Here is a 25,247-nt window from a genome sequence, read left to right as displayed (position 1 = left end):
TTTATATATGATATGTATTTATATATATGATATATATTTATATATATATGATATATATATTATGTTTGAGATATATATATATGATATATTTGAGATATATATATATATGATATATATATATATATATTTGAGATATATATATATATGATATATATATATAATATATGTGAGATATATATATATATGATATATATATATGTGAGATATATATATATGATATATATATAATATATTTGAGATATATATATATGATATATATAATATATTTGAGATATATATATATGATATATATATAATATATTTGAGATATATATATATGATATATATAATATATTTGAGATATATATATATGATATATATATATGATATATGTGAGAGATATATATATATGATATATTATGATATATTTGAGAGATTATATATATATGATATATTTGAGAGATATATATATATGATATATATATGATATATTTGAGAGATATATATATATGATATATATATGATATATTTGAGAGATATATATATATGATATATATATGATATATGTATGATATATATATATATGATATGTATATATATATATGATATATGTATGATATATATATATATATGATATATGTATGATATATATATATGATATATATATATATATGATATATGTATGATATATATACATGATATATATATATATATGATATATGTATGATATATATATATGATATATATATATATATGATATATGTATGATATATATATATGATATATATATATATATGATATATGTATGATATATATATATGATATATATATATATATGATATATGTATGATATATATATATGATATATATATATATATGATATATGTATGATATATATATATGATATATATATGATATATGTATGATATATATATATTATATATATATGATATATGTATGATATATATATATATTATATATATATATATGATATTTATATATTATATATATATATATATGTATGATATATATGTATGATATATATATATATATGATATTTATATATATATATATGTATGATATATATATGATATATGTATGATATATGTATGATATATTGTATGATATATATATGATATATGTATGATATATGTATGATATATATGTATGATATATATATATATATGATATATATATATATGATATATGTATGATATATATGTATGATATATATATATATAGATATATGTATGATATATATATGATATATGTATGATATATATATGATATATGTATGATATATATATGATATATGTATGATATATATATGATATATGTATGATATATATATGATATATGTATGATATATATATATATATGTATGATATATATATGATATATGTATGATATATATATATGTATGATATATATATATGTATGATATATATATGATATATGTATGATATATATATATGTATGATATATATATGATATATATATATATGTATGATATATATATATATGTATTATATATATATGTATGATATATGTATGATATATATATATATATGATATATATATATATATATATATATATATATGATATATATATATGATATATATATATATGATATATATATATATGATATATATATATATGATATATATATATATGATATATGTATGATATATATATATATGTATGATATATATATATGATATATGTATGATATACATATGTATATGTATGATATACATATGTATATGTATGATATATATATATGATATATATATATGATATATGTATGATATACATATGTATATGTATGATATATATATATGTATGATATATATATATGTATGATATATGTAAGATATATATATATATGTATGATATATATATATGTATGATATATATATGTATGATATATGTATGATATATATATATTATGTATGATATATATATATGATATATCATATATATATATCATACATATATATATACATATCATACATATATCATATATATATATATCATACATATATGTATGATATATACACTTGTGCCCGATATTATTCATACCCCCCCTTGAAAATTGAGTTTATTAGGTGTAACTTTGTAAGAATTTATTGTTTACGTCCATATTGATACATATTCTTAATTAACCTCTTTTGATCATTTTCGTCATTTTAAAATCTCGGGATACTTGTAATAAAAGAAATATACAGTTATTTATAAAATCTGCAATGTTCAAAAATAATCATACCCCCTTATTTTTTCAGTATTAATCGAGTTTCTGACTGTTTGTTTCCTGTTTGATTCTTATTTTGAATGCTTTTATACAACCTTTGATTAATTTCATTTCGTTTTTTGCATTTTTCAGAAATTAAAATGATATCAACTGAAAACCAATAAAAGAATAAAAATTATTAGAATGGGGAAGAAAAAAGAGCTTAATAATGATCTTAGGACTAAAATTGTGAACTCACATAAGGATGGTTTAGGTTACAAGTCAATTTCCAAGAAATTTGAGGTCCCTACAGCAACAGTACAGAGCATCATCAAAAAATTCCAGAGCCACCACACAACACACAACTTGATTGGTAGAGGAAGGAAAAGGAAACTGTCTGCTAGAGCAACAAGGAATATTGTAAGAAGTGTTAATGCAAATCCAACCACCACTACTAAGGACATTTTAGAAAATCTGGAGTCTTCTGGCATAAAAATATCGAGGCAAACATTGCAAAGGACTCTGCATGAAAATAGTCTGAAAGGAAGAAGACCAAGAAGAACTCCATTGCACACCGGAAAACACCTTGCAGCACGTCTAATGTTTGCTAGGACCCATGTGAATTCTCCAGAGTCCGTTTTCTCAAGTATGTTGTGGACTGACGAAACAAAAATTGAATTGTTTTGCCATATGGATGCTTCTTACGTTTGGAGGAAGAAAGGAGAAGCTTACAACCCAAAGAACACCATACCCACGGTGAAACATGGTGGTGGTAGCCTAATGTTTTGGGGCTCCTTTTCGGCTAGTGGTTCAGGTAGTTTGGTCAAGATAGATGGAACCATGAAGAAGGAGCAATATTTGGAGATACTCCAGAAAAACATTAGACAGGATGCAGAGAAGCTCCATTTAGGACCAAACTGGGTCCTTCAACAGGATAATGATCCATAACATACTGCCAAAATAGTCAAGAAATAGTTTGAGGATAATCAAATTAATATTTTGGAATGGCCTAGCCGGAGTCCCGACCTGAACCCTATCGAAAACCTCTGGCACATATTGAAAACTGAGGTTAAAAAGCGGAAACCTAGAAATTTGAGGGATTTGGAGAACTACTGCATTGAAGAATGGTCAAAAATCAGTGTTGATGCTTGTAAAAACCTTGTTGATAAATATCCAAAACGGTTACAGGTAGTTATTAAGAATAAAGGGCATGCTATTGACTATTAGTAAAAGAGGTATGAATAATTTTGAACTAGTGCCATTATTGTGTTTCTTTGTAGAATGTTTCAAACTTGCATAATTTATTTATTTGTTGAGTTTAAATTAAATGCTTATGCTTGATTTATTGTTTGAAATCCCTTTAATATTGTCTACCTTCTGGTTTGAGCAATATTCTTATAGAAATCTCAAAGATCCGAGGGGTATGAATAATATCGGGCACAAGTGTATATGTATGATATATATATATATATATCATACATATATATATATATATATATATCATACATATATATATATATATCATACATATATATATATATATCATACATATATATATATATATGTATGATATATATATATATGATAGATGTATGATATATATATATATGATAGATGTATGACATATATATATATGATAGATGTATGACATATATATATATATGATAGATGTATGACATATATATATATGATAGATGTATGATATATATATATATGATAGATGTATGATATATATATATATGATAGATGTATGATATATATATATATGATAGATGTATGATATATATATATATGATAGATGTATGATATATATATATATGATAGATGTATGATATATATATATATGATAGATGTATGATATATATATATATATGATGTATGATATATATATATATATGATAGATGTATGATATATATATATATATGATAGATGTATGATATATATATATATGATAGATGTATGATATATATATATATATGATAGATGTATGATATATATATATATATGATAGATGTATGATATATATATATATATATATGATAGATGTATGATATATATATATATATATGATAGATGTATGATATATATATATATATGATAGATGTATGATATATATATATATATGATAGATGTATGATATATATATATATGATAGATGTATGATATATATATATATATGATAGATGTATGATATATATATATATGATAGATGTATGATATATATATATGATAGATGTATGATATATATATATGATAGATGTATGATATATATATATATATGATAGATGTATGATATATATATATATATGATAGATGTATGATATATATATATATATATATATATAGATGTATGATATATATATATATATATGATAGATGTATGATATATATATATATATATATATGATAGATGTATGATATATATATATATATATGATAGATGTATGATATATATATATATATATATGATAGATGTATGATATATATATATATATATGATAGATGTATGATATATATATATATATGATAGATGTATGATATATATATATATGATAGATGTATGATATATATATATATATATGATGTATGATATATATATATATGATAGATGTATGATATATATATATATATATGATAGATGTATGATATATATATATATATATGATAGATGTATGATATATATATATATATATGATAGATGTATGATATATATATATATATATGATAGATGTATGATATATATATATATATATGATAGATGTATGATATATATATATATATATGATAGATGTATGATATATATATATATATATGATAGATGTATGATATATATATATATATATGATAGATGTATGATATATATATATATATATGATAGATGTATGATATATATATATATATATGATAGATGTATGATATATATATATATATGATAGATGTATGATATATATATATATATGATAGATGTATGATATATATATATATATATGATAGATGTATGATATATATATATATATGATAGATGTATGATATATATATATATATATGATAGATGTATGATATATATATATATGATAGATGTATGATATATATATATATATATGATAGATGTATGATATATATATATATATATATGATAGATGTATGATATATATATATATATATGATAGATGTATGATATATATATATATATATATGATGTATGATATATATATATATATATATGATAGATGTATGATGTATGATATATATTTGTTATATTGTTATGTGTTCTTATTAGTAAAGATATGGGTCTTAAGTGAGATGAGTCTTGTTGTTTTATGTTAGAGAGATTATCTTAGAAAGAGTCTTATTAGAAGTGATGCTTAGAAATACTCAGAGAGAGAGATGTTTTTGTAGCGTTCTAGAGAGGGATTTTGTGAGAGAGATTGGTCGTTCCGTGCTCATTTTATGAGAGATTCCTATATTTTAAATGTTCATTACTTAGATTAATAGATGTGTTGCTATGTGAAGCTCTTAGCATGATGAGATAGTGTTCACTGTTCAGACATTGTGTAGACATGAGATGTTGAGACGTGTATGGAAAGACATGTTATAACACAGACATATAATACAATTCACTTTACCTTTTTGTAAGAATTACAAGGCGACGTTTTACAAAAAACACATGATGGTTTATTCTTCACACGACCGGCCGTGATTTCCATCATCAAGAATTCAAAGCTTACATTTTAGTTAGTTTATGATATATATTTATATATATTTATATATATATATATATATATATATATATATATATATATATATGATATATATATATATATGATATAAATATTAATAATGTAAAACTTGTTCTACTATTTTTAGTTAAATTTTCCCAAAAAGTTAATTGACATTTTTTTTCTTGCACAAAAAAACGTACATAAATATTAAAAAAAAAATGGTTTTTGAAATAATTTATTTATTTGTTGTCTAACTAAGATTTAGGATGATTTTCTATGAGAATATGCAAAAATATTATAATATAAGTACCTGGATTTCAAATAATTCCACTCATTCATATAGGCAACCAGTTACTTCGCGTCGATCTTGAGTCTAGATCGACAATGTTTACGTTTGTAATTGATAAAAAGCAAACTATGGAAGACCAAACAGGCCAAAAATAACTTATTTTTCAGTGAGGAAAATTTCAATGTATTATTAACGCTGATGCTGGCCAGTACCAGATGGGTGACCATTTGTATTGTAGGGGGCCAGGCTTCCCAAAATGGGGGTGGGGGGGTAGAGGGGCAATTTAAAGCAGAATAAAAAAAAAATTATTTCAGCGCGTTTGGTCCACCGTAGTCGAAAGGCGGCAAACATTTTAAAACGGGATCGAAAAAATGATGCTATTTTTAACACAAAGGGCACAATATTTATCGAATTATTTTCGTATTGTATCGATTCTTCAGAGCATGCCCTGTTTAATAATGATCATGCATTATTCGGCTCGCTAAAAAAAAAATTGTTAATTTATTTATCAAAGATTTTAAAATGTTTTTTTTCGTATAAATATTAAATTTTTTTTTTTGTTTTGCTTAACTTAAATTAATTATTTTACTTAACATATTCACCGAATTTCACACTTCAAAACTCAAAAGCGGGATAATTAAACACAATGGGTAATTTTGCTAGTATATATATATATATATATATATATATATATATATATATATATATCACACCAGTTCAAAAAGCATTTCATCCAACACATGAAAATTGTTAAACAAAATGTTTTTACTATAGGCTTTAAAAATAAAGGTACAAGATTCAATTTGAAATTTATTTATCTTCAAAGTGCACTTTTATAAATTTTACAAAGGTAATCTACATTCTGTTTCACTTTTTAAAAAAACTCCTTGAAAATTTTATATCTATATCATTAATTGCTAGATGAAAGATAATGTTTTTAAAGTGCAACAAAATGTACATTACATAAAATAAATCCAAGGTAATTTTTTGATTCAATTTAAATTAAATTTTTATACCTTACTTTGTAAAATTTATAAAAGTGCACTTTGACGATAAATAAATTTCAAATTGAATCTTGTACCATTATTTTTAAAGCCTATAATAAAAACATTTTGTTTAACAATTTTCATGCCTTGGATGAAATGCTTTTCTAACTTGTATCTTATCCTTTTAAGATTATATTTTATTTCATTTATTAATTTGGATTAAAAAAAAATGAATGTGGTTTTGCATGTATGTAAAAAGTTGAAAAAATTTTTTTCAATATTCTACACAGTAGAAAAAGTAAAGTTATTTTTTTTAAGCATTAGAATCTGATTTAAAACATTAAAAAAAAGAGCAAAACAAAGAAGCAATACACATGAATAAATTGAAATGGCTTTAAATATTTAAATATTGGTATTTATAGAAAGAGCTTGATGAGCTAAGAAAATCTTTTTAAAGTTTTTAAATCCAATTAAAATTAAGGAAGTTATGACTGTTTTTGTGTCTCACATGTTTGGATATTTTCCCCTCTTTAAGACCATATGCGTTTTGTCACATTTTTTTACACTACTTTTTCAGTAAAAATGCTATATCTTTGTTAAAACAAAAGATTAAGCAATAAAATTTACCATATAAGTGTATTTTTGTGTTAGGAATTAGAATATGCTACTGAAAATCTCCAAAAAATAATGGTTTCCAAATAATTTGCAGAAAATGCACATATGTTGCAATTCCTTAAAAATGCCATGTATCCATTAAAAGAAAAGAAGTTAAAGAACTCAAGGCAGAATTGTAATGCATTATATTTACAAATAATTGAAATTGAAATCTAGGACTGTTTAAAAATGAATATATTGCAATATTTCTTTGGTATTATTGTAGATTAACCTCAGCCCCCATCCCACCCCATCTGATCACCTCTCCAAAATATGCTATTTTACTTTTGTAAGCAATTACGTGTGAATACCTTTAAAAAACTTTAATGAAAGATAAACAAGTATTATTTTAGAATTTAATGTAAAACGATTCCCCATTTTGAGCTATTCTAGCGTTTTAGGCCAGTTAATCATTTTTTTTCTATCTGAGATAAATTCTGTGCGCTTTTTTTTTTTTTTTTTTTTTTCTCCTAAAGACGATTATGTGTAGTTTTAAGAGGGTCTTTGTGCAATTATGAGAGGGTGGGGAGGTTGCCACTCTGATGTGGGTTAATGATAGAGCTAAGGAAAATTATGTGTGAACACCCTGAAGACTTGATAGCAACAAAACAAAAACAATTTTAGAATTTAGAGTGAGGGTTAGTTTAACATAAATTTAATGTAAAATAATTCACCATTTCGAGACCATTCTAGCGTTTTAGGACAGTTGACTTAATTTATTTTTTTATGAATGGTAAGGTGCATTTTTCTTTAAGAAAGGATTTTTTTTTAGATACTTATATGTAGCTTACCAAGGAACTTTGTTTGGTGAGGAGCTTGCCACTTAGACTTAACGTTATTGTTAGGGCTAAAGAAGGTTTTAAGAGAAGGAGGCTTGCCACTCGTACCTAGGATTAGAGGTAGGATTAAGGGAGTTTTTTAAGGTGTTTGACCCCCATATTTACGGTTAGTGGGTCATAATTATTGGCTTTTGAAAATGTTATGCCTTAGATTTTAGACATCAAATTACTTTTAAATATGAAATTTATTTTTGTTTGTTTGTCGTAATTCTTAAGGGGTGTGAAACTTAACAAGAATGACGGCAAATAGATAAAAATGAATTTCATTTAAAACGAGTGACGTCACTCACAGAAAACGTGACGTTTGGAAAACTTAAGTATTTTTACCCACTTCTTTAAATATCAAAAAACATTTTTAGCTAAAGCTAACAAATCCTTCACAAATTTTTGATAAATTTGGTTTTTATTTTCAATTACATTTCTTGCCCGAGTGACACATTATTTCGTTAAACTTCGCCTTTCTGTCCTCTGTCAGTGAAGGAGAAATCCTTAATGACTGAGACAATTTTTATGTTTGTGTTCTATCCAGATTGACCTTTTTGGGGAAGCTGGATTTTCCTCACATTAACTCACCTTGTGTCAGGCAAGTAAATAGGAACTTAACTAGAAACTGAGCACCTCCTACAAATATTTAAATATTCATTTTGTGTGTGTGTGTGTGTGTGTGTGTATATATATATATATATATATATATATATATATAATTGGATAGATTAGTGTCCATTCGATTAAAAAAAATATTGGGATGGCGGGGGGTGGGGTTACCATTCGCATATGTGAAGCAAACAAAATAATCAAATTTCACATTTTCGTTTTTTTTTTTTTTTTTTTTTTTTTTTTTTAACAAAACACTGTTTAATTCACCATTAAAAACTAGTGTAATGGACACGTTACATATTTGTTTTTCAACTATATTTTTAAAATTTGACCAAAAATAACACCGGATTGCTTTAAAGTTATATATTCTGATATCCGAAGGTCCAACTAAATATGTAAGAATATTTTTCTTATATTCATATTTTCATTTAAAAAAATTTTTTGTTTTCAGTAAAGTAATTGTTTGTTTACAGTAAAGTAATATCTGTGCTAGTATTACTGTCAGTAATGATTTTCGCCTCCCCCTTTCTCTTAAAGTATAATAGCCTGTTAGTGAGTCTATTGTCTTTTACCTCCTCCTATTACTGTCGCTAATAAGTCTACTATATACGACTATTGTCAGCTGTTTTCCAGTCTACTCTCTCTCTTTCTCCGTATAAGAGAGAAGGAGAGTTTTAAAACTTTTCTTCTCTCTATTTCAGTTTGTATTTCTCCTCACACCACAACTCATTTTGTGCAACCACCTCTTTGTAATACAGGTCTGAATAATGAGAAAATCTGAATTTTATTTTTTAGCAAAAACTTTAAAATAACTTTTTTTAGATGAAATTTTTTAAAACTTCTTTAGAATAGAAAATCTTTAAAATTTAATAAGGAACATATTTCATATAGGTTTCATTAAAAAATATTCAGTACATAACAAGAAAAATAGAGATGAAAATTTCAAAAGGCCTATATAACTGGTTACGGCCAATAATAGTCCTCGCCAGCGAAAGTCTTTGTTATTGTTTTATTATTTAAAACATTTTGTGTCCTGCTCTTTCGCGCGAGGACTAATATATATATATATATATATATATATATATATATATATATATATATATATATATAATATCTTGCCTGTACACTAATTGTATTAAAATTTTTCAACAAACTGCTTATGTAAATCTTAATGTTTACCAAATTTTTATTTTTCAAATATTCATTTGTTTACTGTTTTTTGTGGATTATTTTGTTATCATTATTTTGTTTTCCAATAACTACTCTTTCTATTTTGCCAGAGCTTTTTGCCACCTGGATGTAGGATTAGTAGTGAAGGTATGTTTTATTTTGTAAGACACAAATAATAAAATAAAAGTGGAATGAAAGATAATTTGCATGGACTATTCTGCAAAATGACTGTGAATGAAAATTCTTGGAAATCTGTAAGGGAACACTTTTTTTTTTCTACTTATCAAGGCCAAGAGTCATTCAAGGATAAGGATTAATGAAATTGATTGTCAACTGAAAGATGTGAAACTATGGGAGTATTAACATTTATCAATTTTATGGACTTTGTTTGATTACTTATGAGGTGGTTTATAACAAGAATTTGTTGAGGATTAAGTTCTCATCAGTAGATAAACAGTATTGTGTTAATCTGCTTCACAGGTGGGAAGACTCTGCAGAAAAGCACTTCTTAGAAATTCCACCTAACCCTAGATACAAGGGAGAATGAAAAGTAATTTTCAAATGTAGTAGAAAGACAAGTTCTTGTTGTAAATATTTTACAAGGAGGAACCAAAGATTGGAACTTAGTCAACCACTTTCTATGGAAGTAACAACACCAATAGCCAATTCAAATGATTCCATGTGTGCAGTAATTCTTTTTATGGAAATCATTCCAGACATAGCATGAGGCCACTTGATGTAAGAATTTAAAAAGAACGAAAAATTAGTATCGCAAAGACAGGAGATTCTTATTGAACTGAGTCTTGAAAAGACATAAGTTATAAGTAGGGGGAAAGCAGTCATCGGAAAGAGAATTTTACAAACCTGCTGTTCTTGGAAAAACTATTTGAATAGGAAGCTCTATTACAATAAAGTATCAAAACTGAATTGATGGAGACCACTAGACCAACACGTTAAATGAGCTGGAGCAAAAGAAGCAGGGAATAGATCAGACAATTCTGTACAGCACATGTAATAATAGTATTTAGAGAAAAGACTGAGACTAGCAACACCACATCTGTGAGAGAGAAGTTGCAGAGAAGAAGAAAGAGTTGGGCTAATCAGATTGCAAATATGTTTCTGCACCTTATCAAGAACATTCAAATAGGAAAGAAATTTACTAACCCAAATGTAACAAAAATACTTCATACATGGTTTAATAATAGATTTGTAGAGATAAAGAATAGGCTTAGGTGTGAGAAAGTATTTAGAACAAAAGAGAGAACCAACATTACAAGAAGCTGAAAGAGCAATGGATCTAATATATGAACTTCAAGAAAGATTTGATGAGAAAGAGAAACCGAGGAGTTTCAGAGTTGATTTCTTCTCAAGAGAAGAGCCATCTATGAGAATCTTAGGAAGAAAATGGACACGTTGACAATTATAAAACATGAGCTGGGTCTTAACAGAAGTAAATGAAACAAACCATTTTGTATTCCAGTCTACAATTGAATCAAATTATTACTATTGTACAATTATAACCAAGATTTCATATGCAAGTTATTATGAATTTGGTACAAGTATTTCAGAAATGATTTTTAATGTTTCAGGTTTTCAGCTCTCGTCCATTGAAGCACAGCTAATGTCTGAAGTTTCTCACAATTACCAAGAGACAGGCACCTGTAAGTTTTTTCTTCTTTTGGCACTTCTGCATTTACCGACCCGCGATTTCCACAAAGTTACTTGAGTGTGCCCGGAAGATGACGGGAATAACCAGCAGATGACGGGAGGATGACGGCAGATAGTCGATTGCAATGCGATGTGAGGAACGCTTAAGCTGATCTCAGTAGTAGAAATGAATAACCAACGAGAAAGCCATATCAAATACTTCATTGGGCTTTAGCCAATAAGATTGTAAGCAGATTTCTTTTGTATATTCAAATTGGTAGATAATCAAATTAAAGTAAATCATTTAGAAAAGAAAAAAATGGAAGAAGACAGTGTTACTAATTTATCGTTGTTGGAGAGAAAGGAAATATTTCTTGGCCAGTAACAGATTCCTCCCTCAAACAGTAACATAAAAGAAAACATTTCTGAAAAAAAAAAAAGCTTTCCTTACAACTGTTCTTACATTTTTTTTTTTTTTTTTGTCCCCTGTCCGACAAAGGAAGAACTGGACCTAGTGATTCACTCCCGTTTGTCTGTTTGCATTTTTCTCAATAACCACACCTTGGATTTTTTTAAATTTTGCAAAACATTAGTCATGGTGAAAGTAAATTTTTGTCAGAATGGATCTTCCGGGATAACTCTGGCCCACCCCACCCCAACCCTAGGGAGCATTACAGTGGTTCAATTGCCCCCAAATCATTCATCTGTTCATTTGTTTGCACTTTTCTCATTAACCACATCTTGGATATTTTGTAAATTGTGCACAAACATTAGTCATGGAGTAAATTTTTCATTCGTGTGGGTGGGGCACCCCCGCATGTTCGGCTTGTTTCATTTGTTTACATACACACAAAAAAAATACACTAAAAACTTTAAAAAAAACATAAAAATAAAAGCATTTAATTTTTCTGACAAGCAAAACAAAAGAAATATTTCTTCAGTAGACTTAAGTAAGGTTCATGTTATCTTTTTTTGTATTTATCATATTTCCATGTTTTTCTAGTTACCATTATCATTTGCTCATAGCGGTTTAACAGTTGAGGAAGGCTCAGCCAGCTGTTTCCAGTTATTCTCATTATCTGCCAGGCACACCCAAGTAACTTAGTGGAAATTGCAAGACGGTAAATGTTGAAGTACCTATTTGTTTTAATGTTAATCAAAGTTTTCATGCCTGTAACCAAAAATCATATCCTATTTTAAAGATATCTTGCTAACATCCTAAGTATCATTATTAATACGTAATTCATATCTATATATATAAAAGTTAAAAATTTTTGTGTGGGACTATGAAAAGTAGTTACTAACTTGTAAGGGTGTGAGTTGGTGTGCACCAATTCATAATCAGGATCTATCAATTTTTAAGACCGAGGTTGCAGGTGCAGGAATCTCTACAAGTCGAAAGTATCTGTGCGACCGTTAAAGGTAAATCTAACGAGATCTCCGATTTACAGAAGGCTTCCACTAAAGCACATCCTCAGCCACATAGAAATAAAAACATGAATAACTCCAAAAAATAATGGCATGTGATAAAGAAGTCAAGATCGCTGTATTGATAGGAAATAACAACATTTATTTACGTGTTAAAGAAATATCATTTGAAATCGTTCCAACGTTAGTGTTTTTTTGCAACAAGACTTAGCTAAATGAGTGTCTCGTGAAAAGAGGGATGGAGTTCAAGATTACTGATTTTCATGAACAGAGAGACAAACGTAGTTACTTTTTGAGAGGAAAAGAGTCATTAAACCATGTAAGCGTTGTGTGTGTGTGTGTGTGTTCATCACATAAAAAAATAGTAGTTCAAAGTAGCATTGTTGAAAATTAGATTTAAATTCCTGTTCGCTGTGGTGATTTTCCATGATAGGTGTTGAAGAGAAAAACTGGTTTGATTTTGTCTGTAGCACATGTAAAGTCCAGATGAGGGATTTTAATGTTTTCCTTTTGACAGTTTCTTAGACATGTGTCAGGTGTTGGAGAAATCTGAAGAGAAACTGATTTGGTTTTCGCGGTGAATCCTTATATATTGGTGTTCTGGAATATTCTAGCCTGTTGTATCATTGCACGTGGAGTGCAACGTAGTTCCTTCGTATGTGTGCGGATGGGCAAATTATGACGTAATCCTCCACTCCGTGGATATTGAAACGGTGATTGCTATGAAAATGTCTCTGCTGAAAATTTGTTCCAGCAGTATGTAGTGGTCACTACATGTGTTATAGAAATATGTTAACAGTTGGAATATTGAAATAAAGTTTAATAAATGTTAAATTTTTCACAGAATCTAAAAACATGATTGAAATTTTCTGTCGGTTGCATTTAAAATAACTAAAATATATTACAACATAGAGAAATAATGTATTGAAAAAGAGGTTTGAATATTTAAATAATTTTTACTGGTATTTAAAAAAATTTTTTAAATTAAATAAAAACGACTTTATTTCAATTCATTTGTTGTTTTACACCGTCAAAAAATAGTTACATTTTTAAAGAACCCTACTATGCTAAGTTTTTTTTTTTTACTTGACCTCATATTGCAAATGCTATTTTAAATTTTTTTTCAGGGCAAAAAATAAACTTTTTGACCAGCAATATATCTCTACACAGGCAACACCTTTTTTTGTTGATATTACTGTTTACTAAATTATTACTTTGTTTAGTCTGTCAGGCTGGATATAATCATTTGTTTAGTAATATTACTTGTCCAAACAATAGACAACTGAAAGCATGCTAGGATGGTTTCAGTTGTTTTACAGTCTATGGTCTCGACCCAAAATCACAATAGGCACAAAAGTCCAGATTTGTAAGGTCTTGTTTGATTAATCTTTCTTTACGGCTGTGATACCTTATTGAGAGCTGCGGATTTCAAAAGGCTGATAGTATTTGCCCTTTACTGCCTCTGTCGAATCCTGGTAGTCCACCATTTCCTCTTCAATATCCAAATTGAGATACAATGCAGGATTATCCCCTTCAACCAAACTCTTTTAAAGAGGAGACTTTGCTTGTTCAACCATGCTGCATGCCACAACCTAGAAGAGTACATCTACAAAGCAATAGCTTTAGAACCATTCCAAGGTTGGCAAAGACTCCAGGGAGGTCAGCTGAAGAAGTAGTTACATACCATCAAAGCTGATGTTGAACCTAGCTCCATTCCATAGGTCCACGGTGTTCACCACTGATCCTGGGAGTGGCTGTTCATCACTATCTTGGCTGTTGGCTGCTGCGAACCATTATGCATGGTCTGCATTCAGAACACTGTTTGTTTTATGGGAGGAGCTGGCTCAACCCATCCTTGGTGAATGTCGCCTCAAGTCAGTAATCAAACAATAGCATTAAGCAAAAAAAAAAGTAACTTTATGCATAACTTACTGTATACTGTTGAAAATAAATTTCCAATATTAATTAGTGATACACACGGACGAAAAAAACGCTTTGGATAATCACAAATTTCAAGGTAGTTCTACTAAAATAGCCATATTTTTCAAACCAAAGCACTTCAAGTCTTCAAATTACTACTGTTTTGTTCGGAAATGAATATACTTTCAAATAAATTAATAATTATGAATGTACATTATATATTTTAAGAGTTTTAAGCAAATAAAGTGATAAAAATGTGAACATCATAAAATGGCGTTTTCGGTAAGGTTTTGTAATGACCCTCCCTGTTTTCTAAAGGCCCGTACCATGATTGTATGAAGAATTTTGTCATGAAATTTGGGAACCAATCAGAAGAGGTGTTAATCTTTATACTGTCAAGTGTCCGAAATATTTTTGACCATTTCTTTTTTTGTCGTGTTAAAAATAAGACTTTAATATGACGAGTATCGAACATTTTGAAAAAAATTTCATCAGACATCCACTAGTAATTAAATCATTCTTTTTACTATCTTTATCAATTAAAAGTATTATTCTATGTTGAGTAGGACCGCAGTAATTGATAATAATTTAAAAGGACCTACCCGAAAAAAAAAATGTTTCTATTTCTCGAGTTGGTCAAATTAAGTTAGTATTAGTAGCAGCAGCTGTAGTAGTAATCATAGTATAAACAACACGCGTTTTTTAATTTTTATTCACGAACGAATTAAGAAAAACATGAAAATATGGATATAAATGTTCTGATATGTTTAATTAGACCTATTTTGTTATCAGAATAACATTAGTTTAGAACTATTCGGTTTTCAGAATGTATAATAACAATCCCAACCAATTCAGCATTATTAATCCATTATAATTTCTCACATTTCTGGTCAAATTTAAAAACATGGTTAAAAAAACAAAAACTTTTGTAGATATATAGTTTGCACGCACTTTTATTCATTGCATTAGTTTTGAACAGCGAATTAAAACAATGTTTTACTGTGAACCGCCACAAATTGTTTTTCAAAATCAAAAGATGTATGAAAATCTCGTTTGTATTACTATACATAGATTTGAAAAAGTTGTCAAAAAACAAATATATAACAAATAAATGTTATCAAAGGCAAGATAAGTTACTTTTCTACCTAACTGGATATGTTTTTAGTGTTTATATTTAATGTAACATTTAATGTAACAGTGTTTACCGATGTATTCGAAAATTTTAAAATGGCGGCCGACTCTCTCTTTGAGGCGGTAAGTTTGGTAAAATGAGTTATAAATAAAAAACCAGACAAATACTGTTAGAAACTCGCTCAATATATGTTACTGTGCCATAGGCGGATATATATTCGGCGTGTTTTAACAGTATTTTGTCTAGTTTTTTTATTTTTAACTCATTTTCCCAAACTTATTGTGTGAAAGAGATAGTCGGCCGCCATTTTTAACTTTCCAATACATCGGTAAGCACTGTATGTTTTTCGAGCTGAATAAACATGTTACATTAAATAAAAACACTAAAAACATATCCAGTTAGGTAGAAAAGTAACTTATCTTGCCTTTGATAACATTTATTTGTTGTGTATTTGCTTTTTGATAACTTTTTCGAATCTGTGTGTACAGTAATACAACCCCCGTTATCTTTTTTTCTACTTATTAAGCGAAAGGTATTTTTACCACCTGCTCCGGCGTAGTATAAACGGCCTATGAAATTAACACCTCCAACCTCGAAAATACAAATCAACAAATTTATGGAATTTTCTTTGAAACTTCGTAACGCAGTTTCTTATTAAATTAAAACTAAATATAACATTTGCTGACTTATTTACCTGCCGAATACACATATATATAACTTTCTAAAACACTCTTTAACCCTAACAATAACACTAAGTTCGAGTGGCAAGCCCCCCCCCCCAAGAAAATACCTCTGTAAGCCACATACAAGCGTCTAAAACAAACAAACAAAAAATAGATCCTTCCTTAAAGAAAAATGCTCATAAAAAATAAATTGGTTAACTGTCCCAAAATGCTAGAATGGCCTGGAAATGGTGAATTTTTGTGCAACTAACCGCCCCCCCCCCGCCCCTCTAATATTGTTTTTGTTGTTTTTGTTTCTGTCAAGTTTTCAGTATGTTCACACATAATTTTCCTTAGCCCTACGATTAATTCAAAGTCCGAATGGCAACCCTCCCCATATTCTCATTCATAGAAACCCTCTTAAAACCACACATAATCACCTTAAAAAAATAAAACAAAAAGCATACAGGATTTATCTCCCATAAAAAAAAAACCCAGTTAACTGCCCTAAAACGCTAGAATGAACTGTAATGGGGAATTATTTTACATTAAATTCTAAAATAATTTGTTTATCTTTCATTAAAGTTTTTCATGGCATTTCATACATAATTGCCTAAAAAGGTAGAATCACATTTTGGAGGGATGGTCAGAAGGGTTGGGTGGGGTAAAACAGAAGGTGTTAATCTACAATAATACCAACGAAATATTGCAATATATTCATTTTTAAATGGTCCTATGTTTAGATTTAAGTTTGTTGTACATAAAGCACATTACAATTCAACTATGAGTTCTCCAACTTATTTTCTGTTTATGGATACATGGCATTTTTAAGGAATTGCAGCATATTTATGCACATTTACTGCAGATTATTTGGAAACCATGAACTTTGGGAGATTTTCAGTCGCATATTCTGATTCCTTGTACGAAAATACACTTATATGGTAAATTTTATTGCTTAGTCTTGTGTTTTAACAAAGATATAACATTTTTACTGAAAAAGTAGTGTAAAAAATGTGACGAAACACATGAGGCACAAAAATAGTCATAACTTCCTTAATTTTAATCAGATTTTAAAAATTTAAAAAGATTCTTTCTTAGCTCATCAAGCTCTTTCTATGTATACCAATATTGAAATATTTTAAGCTATTTCAATTTTTTCATGTGTATTGCTAATAAACATATATAAACCTTCCTTATATTTTGCTGTCTGATATCATAAAGAGATATGGTTACAATGTTAGTAAAAATATAAATCAAGATTTGCTGCAAAGTTTGTACAATTTCAACTTACAAATTGTTTAATCTGTATGGATATTAAAGATGAGTTTTTGGTGAATTTATAAGAGTTTGTTCCCTGTGTTCAAGGTGGTTCACACAATATATAATAAAAATGTGTGTGTGTGTGTGTGTGTGTATGTATATATATATATATATATATATATATATATATATATATATTGAAAGCCATCCATTATATAAAAGCCAAGTACGTCCAAGGATGGAATACTGCTGCCATATCTGGGCAGGAGCTGCTAAAAACAGCCTATCCTGCCTTGACAGAGTACAAAATAGACTTCGTGGCTTAGTGGGGGATGCCCTTTTCTCTACCCTGCAACCTCTCTCCCACAGAAGAGACGTTGCGAGCCTATCCTTGTTTTATCGTTATTTCCATGGCAGGTGCTCGTCTGAACTCCAATCTCTGGTCCCCGCTTGCCAATCCTTCACGAAAAACACCCGTCTAGCTGAATTCACTGTGAAAAATTTCCCCCACTTTTTATCTGTGCCTAAATCAAAACGTATATTCCATGAACAAAGCTTCTTTCTTAGAACTGCACGCCTGTAGAACTGTTCCGTCTGCCTGCTTCCCGCCTGACTACAACTTGGGCCTGCTTCCCGCCTGACTACAACTTGGATGTCTTCAAGTCCAACGTTAACAAATTCCTAATGAACCGCACTCTTAAGTAAACACTTCATTAAATCTCCACACTAACGTACTGTACTTGCAATAACCCTTATCCTTGAGTGGCTTCCGGGCCTTGATAAGTGGTGAATACCGTGTAAAAAAAAAAAAAAAAAAAAAAAAAAAAAAAAAGTCTCGAAAGAAAATGGATACCCCCTGTAAGGGTGGCTGCGCATGAAATTGTGAGGCAAGGGTTGCAAAATTTCCAACCACACCTCTCCTGAATTGGCATTGCTTAAGCCCAGTGGCAAGAAGTTCAGAATGACTGGAAACAATGCCAAGATAAGTGGAGAGTTACCCATTTTTAGTACTAACCAAGCTTAATGTTGCTTAACTTCGGTGATCTAACGGGAACTGATGTGTCAACATGATTATGCTTTGTGTGTGTGTATATATATATATATATATATATATATATATATATATATAAACTAGCATTACCCGAGATTCCTTACTTTCCAGTTAGTTTATCTGTGAAAAGTATGTATGAAAAGGTATAACAAATTTAAATGTGTTTTTATACAAATCAAGATTTAACGAAGCAAAGAGCTAAACATATTAATCAATAATTTAATTACGATGCTGTCATAATAGAAATGGACCTGAAATTTATATTTATTAAAAAGTAAACAGAATATCATCATTTCCAGACAAAACAAAACACAGTTTTGGATAACATTGATTAGTTTTGTGGTATTTGTCTGGAAATAATGTTTCTAAATTTAAAAATCTGACAAAATAACTGGATATGTTCAAAGAAAAAATGCTACCGTTAAAGTTGAAGGTGTCTTCATGAAGTAAGATTGACAGGACCAGTCATGAAGACAAACTTATCCAAATTTAATGAATATATCTAAAGTTATTGAAACTATCATGTTATTTTTGCAGTCAGGAATCTTGTAAACATATCCACACACACACACACATATATATATATTACATTAAAAGATTAGGGATAAATATTATGCAGAATTTTACTGTATCATCAGATCAATAAGGATGGATCTGAAAAAAAAAGAAGCAAAATGAAATAATACATAAAATAGTTTACATAAATCAATTCATGTTTTGGAAAACGATTTGAAACAGAAATAAATGTTGATTTATTTATTTTTTTTTTCCTGATTTTCGGGAACAATATATTGTCATCAAAAAAAATGTAAAATGAGTCACATTGTCTCTCTTACACACACACACACACACACACACACACACACACACACACACACACACACACACACACACACACACACACACACACACACTGTGTATTTAAGAAACATTTTTTCATCTGAGCAAATATTGTTAAAAAAATAACAGAATTTTCCATTATTATACTTTTTATAATTTTTGTAATCATTTTCTGTTAAAATCACGAAAAATAATGTATGTTCTATTATAACAGTGTCAGAATTAGTGTCACAGAATTAAAAATGTATCATGTTATTATGAAAATATTGTTACTGGTTTCATACGTAATTGTATTTATTAATTGTATGTTATATATATATTGGTTTGTTTACACAAGTCTCCTAGTGAGCAGCTTCTAACATAGATTGGAAATAAATAAGCCTTTAGCCTTCTACTAACAGATTTTTATTTTTAATTGCTATGAAATAAAAATTCTCATCTCTGTTAAAAGTTAACTATTTGCTCTTCTTTTCCAGTAACTGATGAATTACTCTCTGCGTAAGTAAGTTTTATTTTCAGTAAATTATGACTGTGCCATTTATGTTTTAGTTCACATTCCTTTATTAGTCGAAGTTGATCTCAAATATTAACTTTATAATGTTCAATTCCTGAATTGTTGAACATATAAATGTCTGTTTGTGAGAAAGTAAAGGGGGTAGGGGCTGAGATATACCAGAGCATCAGATTAGTTGAGTAAGGTTGCATGAGCTGAATGAAAGAGAGAGAACTGTGTTGAAATAGTTTGTTGGCCCTCGATTTATTGGAGAGGGACGTATGTTTTCAGTGGCGTTCGTGCGTCCGTTATTTCGGACGATTGCCAGATAACCATCCATTAGTTTTTCCTGAAATTTTGCCACAAATTGTATTTCATTAAATAGATGTGCACAGTAAAAAAAAATCTTTTTGCGAAAATTCCTGTTGTGTTCCCAGGGGTTCAAAAGAGATCCAAAATGCCCTAAAATGACACATTTTGCCCTATAACTTTTGATCCATCCATTAGATTTTTCTGAAACTTGGCCAAAATGTGGAGCCTATTATTCTAAATATAAATCGAGTATGAGTGACCTTGGCAAAATTCTGGTTCACATCTTTCTGGGACTTTTAGAACTAAAAAAACATGCCTTTTTGGAACTCTTTTTTCATATTAATCAAACTTGATATGTATGTCTATATAACTGTTTTCCATGGTGCTGAATTCAAATATATGTGCCTTAAGGAGTGAAACTGCACTGTTTGTCCATTTTCACTGGGATTCGTCATTCCCAAGAACTTAAAAGGGGCCACAAATGCCCCTAAATTGCAAAAAGTGACACTTTTTACCTCATAACTTTTGCCCCATCCATTTTTCTGAAAGGTGGCAAAAATGCGAAGGCAACGTTGGCCCTTCACATTCATCATTTCTTCATTATTTTTTGTGGCATCATCTCACATGCAGCACCAGAGAGGGACCACGCACACACGGCTTGTTAGACACAGAGGTAACAGGTAGTATGACAACAATCTCTTCATAGCTATATAAAAAAGAAGTATGGATAGTGCATAATTGTAGGAATTTATGCTGCAATTAACCTGCTTGTTGGTCACTATGATGATCATAGGTTTAATGTCTGTTTGACATTTTGGTATATTATTTATGGGAGATTCTAATTACCTATAATTTCTTTAGCATTAAACAAAAACAATTGATGAGATATTTTCACCAGATTTAAAAAAAAAATTATTTTAATCAGTGTTTATTAGATTTTATTAACAATAAGTTAATAAAATGTGTAGTCATTACGGTGAGCAATTTGTCTATTTATAATCTGTAACCTTTGAACGTTTTGTTTTTAAAATGCTTTTTGGTACTTGTAAAAAATTCAACCTAATTAAAAAACAAATACAAAAGACGTCTCATAAATTGATCAAGTAGGTTTTTTTTATTTTTTTTTATTTTTAACTAAGAAAATCATAGTTTATGGGGAAACAAGAATAGTGTGTATTGGTTTGTCATTTTAAAAATTCATCACTAGTTACATCCCCTCTTAACAACCTCTAGAGATTAAAATTAGCCTTGTGATGGTTATGATGTACTATTAATTGCTAAAAATTGTTAAAAGTTGATTTTTTTTTTCTTTTTTTTTTTTTTAATATAAAAAACCACTTCATAAATTTATGATTTTTGGAATATGACATTTTTGTTTCATGATGAGTACATGCATCATGAAGATTTTTCTGTATTTTTTTATTAAGTTGAATTCTGGCAATTGTTCTTTTTACATTCTATATTTCCTCAAGATTTAATATTTGAGCATACAATATGAAATTTGATTGAATTGAACCAAGATTTAAAGGCTGAACAAACTACAGTTCTTCCTATCAGAAATCTTCTTTCTACAATATTTTTTTTATCATAACTAAATTTCACTTGTTAATACTCTTAGTAGTTATATGCAATATTTGTTTCTCATTGGCTTATACTTGTCTGTCTATGTTTCCAGACTCCGGTTTGTATATGAAACTCCATTGCTTCCCGCTTTAGAACTGGTTGACAATCGAGCAGTGACCCGTTTGGAATGTCCTAATAAAAGGCAATTATATCATGTAGGTAGACAGTATTTACAATTAAATTTATTTACTGCGGACTATTATCCTCATCTTTTCTTAGTTGTTTCACAACGTTTCGGCCAACTATTCCTCTGGCCTTCATCAGTTGGTAACCATAACGGGATAGGAACTCTGAATCTCTTGACTGCATCCACTGCAATTACTGTCTTCTGTAGTTGTTGTCGTCTCACCACATTTTGGCCAAGTAAGCCTCTGGAGTTGAGAAGCCAGATGTCCATTTATATTATATTTAAACTTTTGCAGGTGAATACATTCAAGGAAGCAGGAAACAGGGAGGGAATTCCAAAGTCAGAGGGAAGAAGCTATCAGAGTAGAAGGCTTTCTGGCATCTAGGGACCTCAACAGTGAAGAGGTGGGATTTTGTTGCCTCAAGTTAGTTTGGAGTATGTACATTGAGGGGCATAAGTGCTATGAGTTCATCAGAGCACATTCCATTAAAATATTTGTAAAATAAGCGCAAGTTTAAATGTAATATAAATGCATATTTTGCTTCTCAACTCCCCAACGGTTCGCCATTGGACACGATCACAAATAGTAGCATCTTATGTCCAAGAAGCAATATGTCTTGTTTGAAGTAAAAAAGACTTAAAAAGAAAAAACAGCCCAGAGTGAATGCCGCATTGGAATAGAACTGAAAGTTCAACAAGAATGAGATTTGTGAAGTCACAATAATACCTCATCAAGGAATCTTAATTGAAAAGGAAACAACTTCAACTAGGAACAATGTCTTACTTTATTGTAAACCATTCATTGAACGTGATTTGACATTTTCCCAAAATTAAAATGGAGCTGTTTGAAAAAAAAAATATTTAATATAATAATTACTGGATTCCAGTAAAGCAACTGGCCCTGACAGCATTCCAATTATAGTGTTGAAAAAGCTTCAACCAGAACTAGCCCCCATACTTACAAAGCTGTTTAAGTGTTGTCATAAGGAGCATTGGTTCCCAACGTCCTGGAAAACCTTATCAGTATGTCCTGTATTTAAGAATTCAGGTGATCGGTCATCTCCCTCTCAGTACAGACCAATAAGTCTCCTGTGCATTATGAGTAAGTTGCTTGAATCCGTGTTAAATAAAGAAGTAGTCAACCACCTCAGCAAAAATGACCTTCTTAGTGACATGCAATATGTTTTTTTTTTTTGTTTTTTTTTTACACAGTGATCACCACTTATCAAAGCTCGGAAGCCACTCAGGGATAAGGGTTATTGCAAGTACATTACGTTAGTGTGGAGATTTGATGAAATGTTTACTTAAGGGGGCGGTTCATCAGGAACTTGTTAACGTTGGACTTGAAGACATCCAAGTTGTAGTCCGGTGGGAAGCAGGCAGACGGAACAGAGTTCCACATGCATGAAGTTCTAAAAAAGAAGCTTTGTTCATAGAATCCGCGTTTTGATTTACGCACAGATAAAGAGTGGGGGAAATTTTTCACAGTGGATTCAGCTAGACGGGTGTTTTTCATGAAAGATTGGCGAGGGGGGATGAAAGATTGGAGTTCAGACGAGCACTTGCCATGGAAATAACGATAAAACAAGGATAGGCTCGCAACGTCTCTTCTGTGGGAGAGAGGTTGCAGGGTAGAGAAAAGGGCATCCCCCACTAAGCCACGAAGTCTATTTTGTACTCTGTCAAGGCAGGATAGGCTGTTTTTAGCAGCTCCTGCCCAGGTATGGCAACAGTATTCCATCCTTGGACGTACTTGGCTTTTATATAGATAGAGAATTGCATCAGTAGTGAGATGTCTTCTGGAGCGGTAGAAGGATCCCACCATCTTTCCAGCGACCTTGGCAACAGACTTGATGTACGTGTCCCATTTCAGATATGAAGTAAAGGTCAAACCCAGAAGCTTGTCAAAACACAGGGCCTCACCCAGACGAGAGCCATCCATCACAATTGATGCCAGATGGGGATCAGAGCGTTGATGATGTAAGGATAGGAGTTTGGTTTTGGATGCATTAAAGGTAACCAGCTACATCTTCCCCCACTGAACCACGTGCTCGAGATCAGAGGAGAGAGAATCAGAAAGAACTTTGTCATTTACAGCCTTTGATGTGTTGCCGTAGATGGTCGTGTCATCAGCATAGATGTCAACGAATGATTTAAGTATGTGTTTAGGGAGGTCATTGATGTAGATCAGGAAGAGAGTTGGGCCCAGGATTGACCCCTGAGGGACTCCAGTATTTATATTGCAAGCCTCCGATTTTTGTCCATCTACCACTACTCTTATGAG

At 29.4% G+C, this 25,247-nt stretch overlaps 1 protein-coding gene across 13 annotated transcripts in view; it reads left to right on the top strand.

Annotated features, from left to right (window-relative positions):
• Positions 1-25,247, top strand: part of LOC145295040 (zinc finger SWIM domain-containing protein 7-like) — a 66,585-nt gene that overhangs the window by 14,175 nt on the left and 27,163 nt on the right. For 5 of the 13 annotated variants that reach the window (XR_013869877.1, XR_013869882.1, XR_013869883.1 and 2 more), the window contains 4 exons: positions 10,579-10,615; positions 12,058-12,129; positions 20,885-20,906; positions 22,889-22,991. Coding sequence is in view for 5 of the 13 variants with exons in the window: in XM_080141489.1 (XP_079997615.1) it covers positions 12,090-12,129; positions 20,885-20,906; positions 22,889-22,991 (165 nt within the window). In the remaining 8 variants the exon portion in view is untranslated. The remainder of the gene's footprint in view (positions 1-10,578; positions 10,616-12,057; positions 12,130-20,884; positions 20,907-22,888; positions 22,992-25,247) is intronic. The other 8 variants (XR_013869875.1, XR_013869878.1, XM_080141498.1 and 5 more) reach the window with 2 other exon arrangements.

This window comes from Euprymna scolopes, chromosome 1, assembly GCF_053919585.1.
Source record: "Euprymna scolopes isolate OS-2025 chromosome 1, ASM5391958v1, whole genome shotgun sequence".
Lineage (NCBI taxonomy): Eukaryota > Metazoa > Mollusca > Cephalopoda > Sepiida > Sepiolidae > Euprymna > Euprymna scolopes.
The sequence above is the reverse complement of the archived record's forward strand: the minus strand, read 5'-3'. Positions and strand labels throughout refer to the sequence as shown.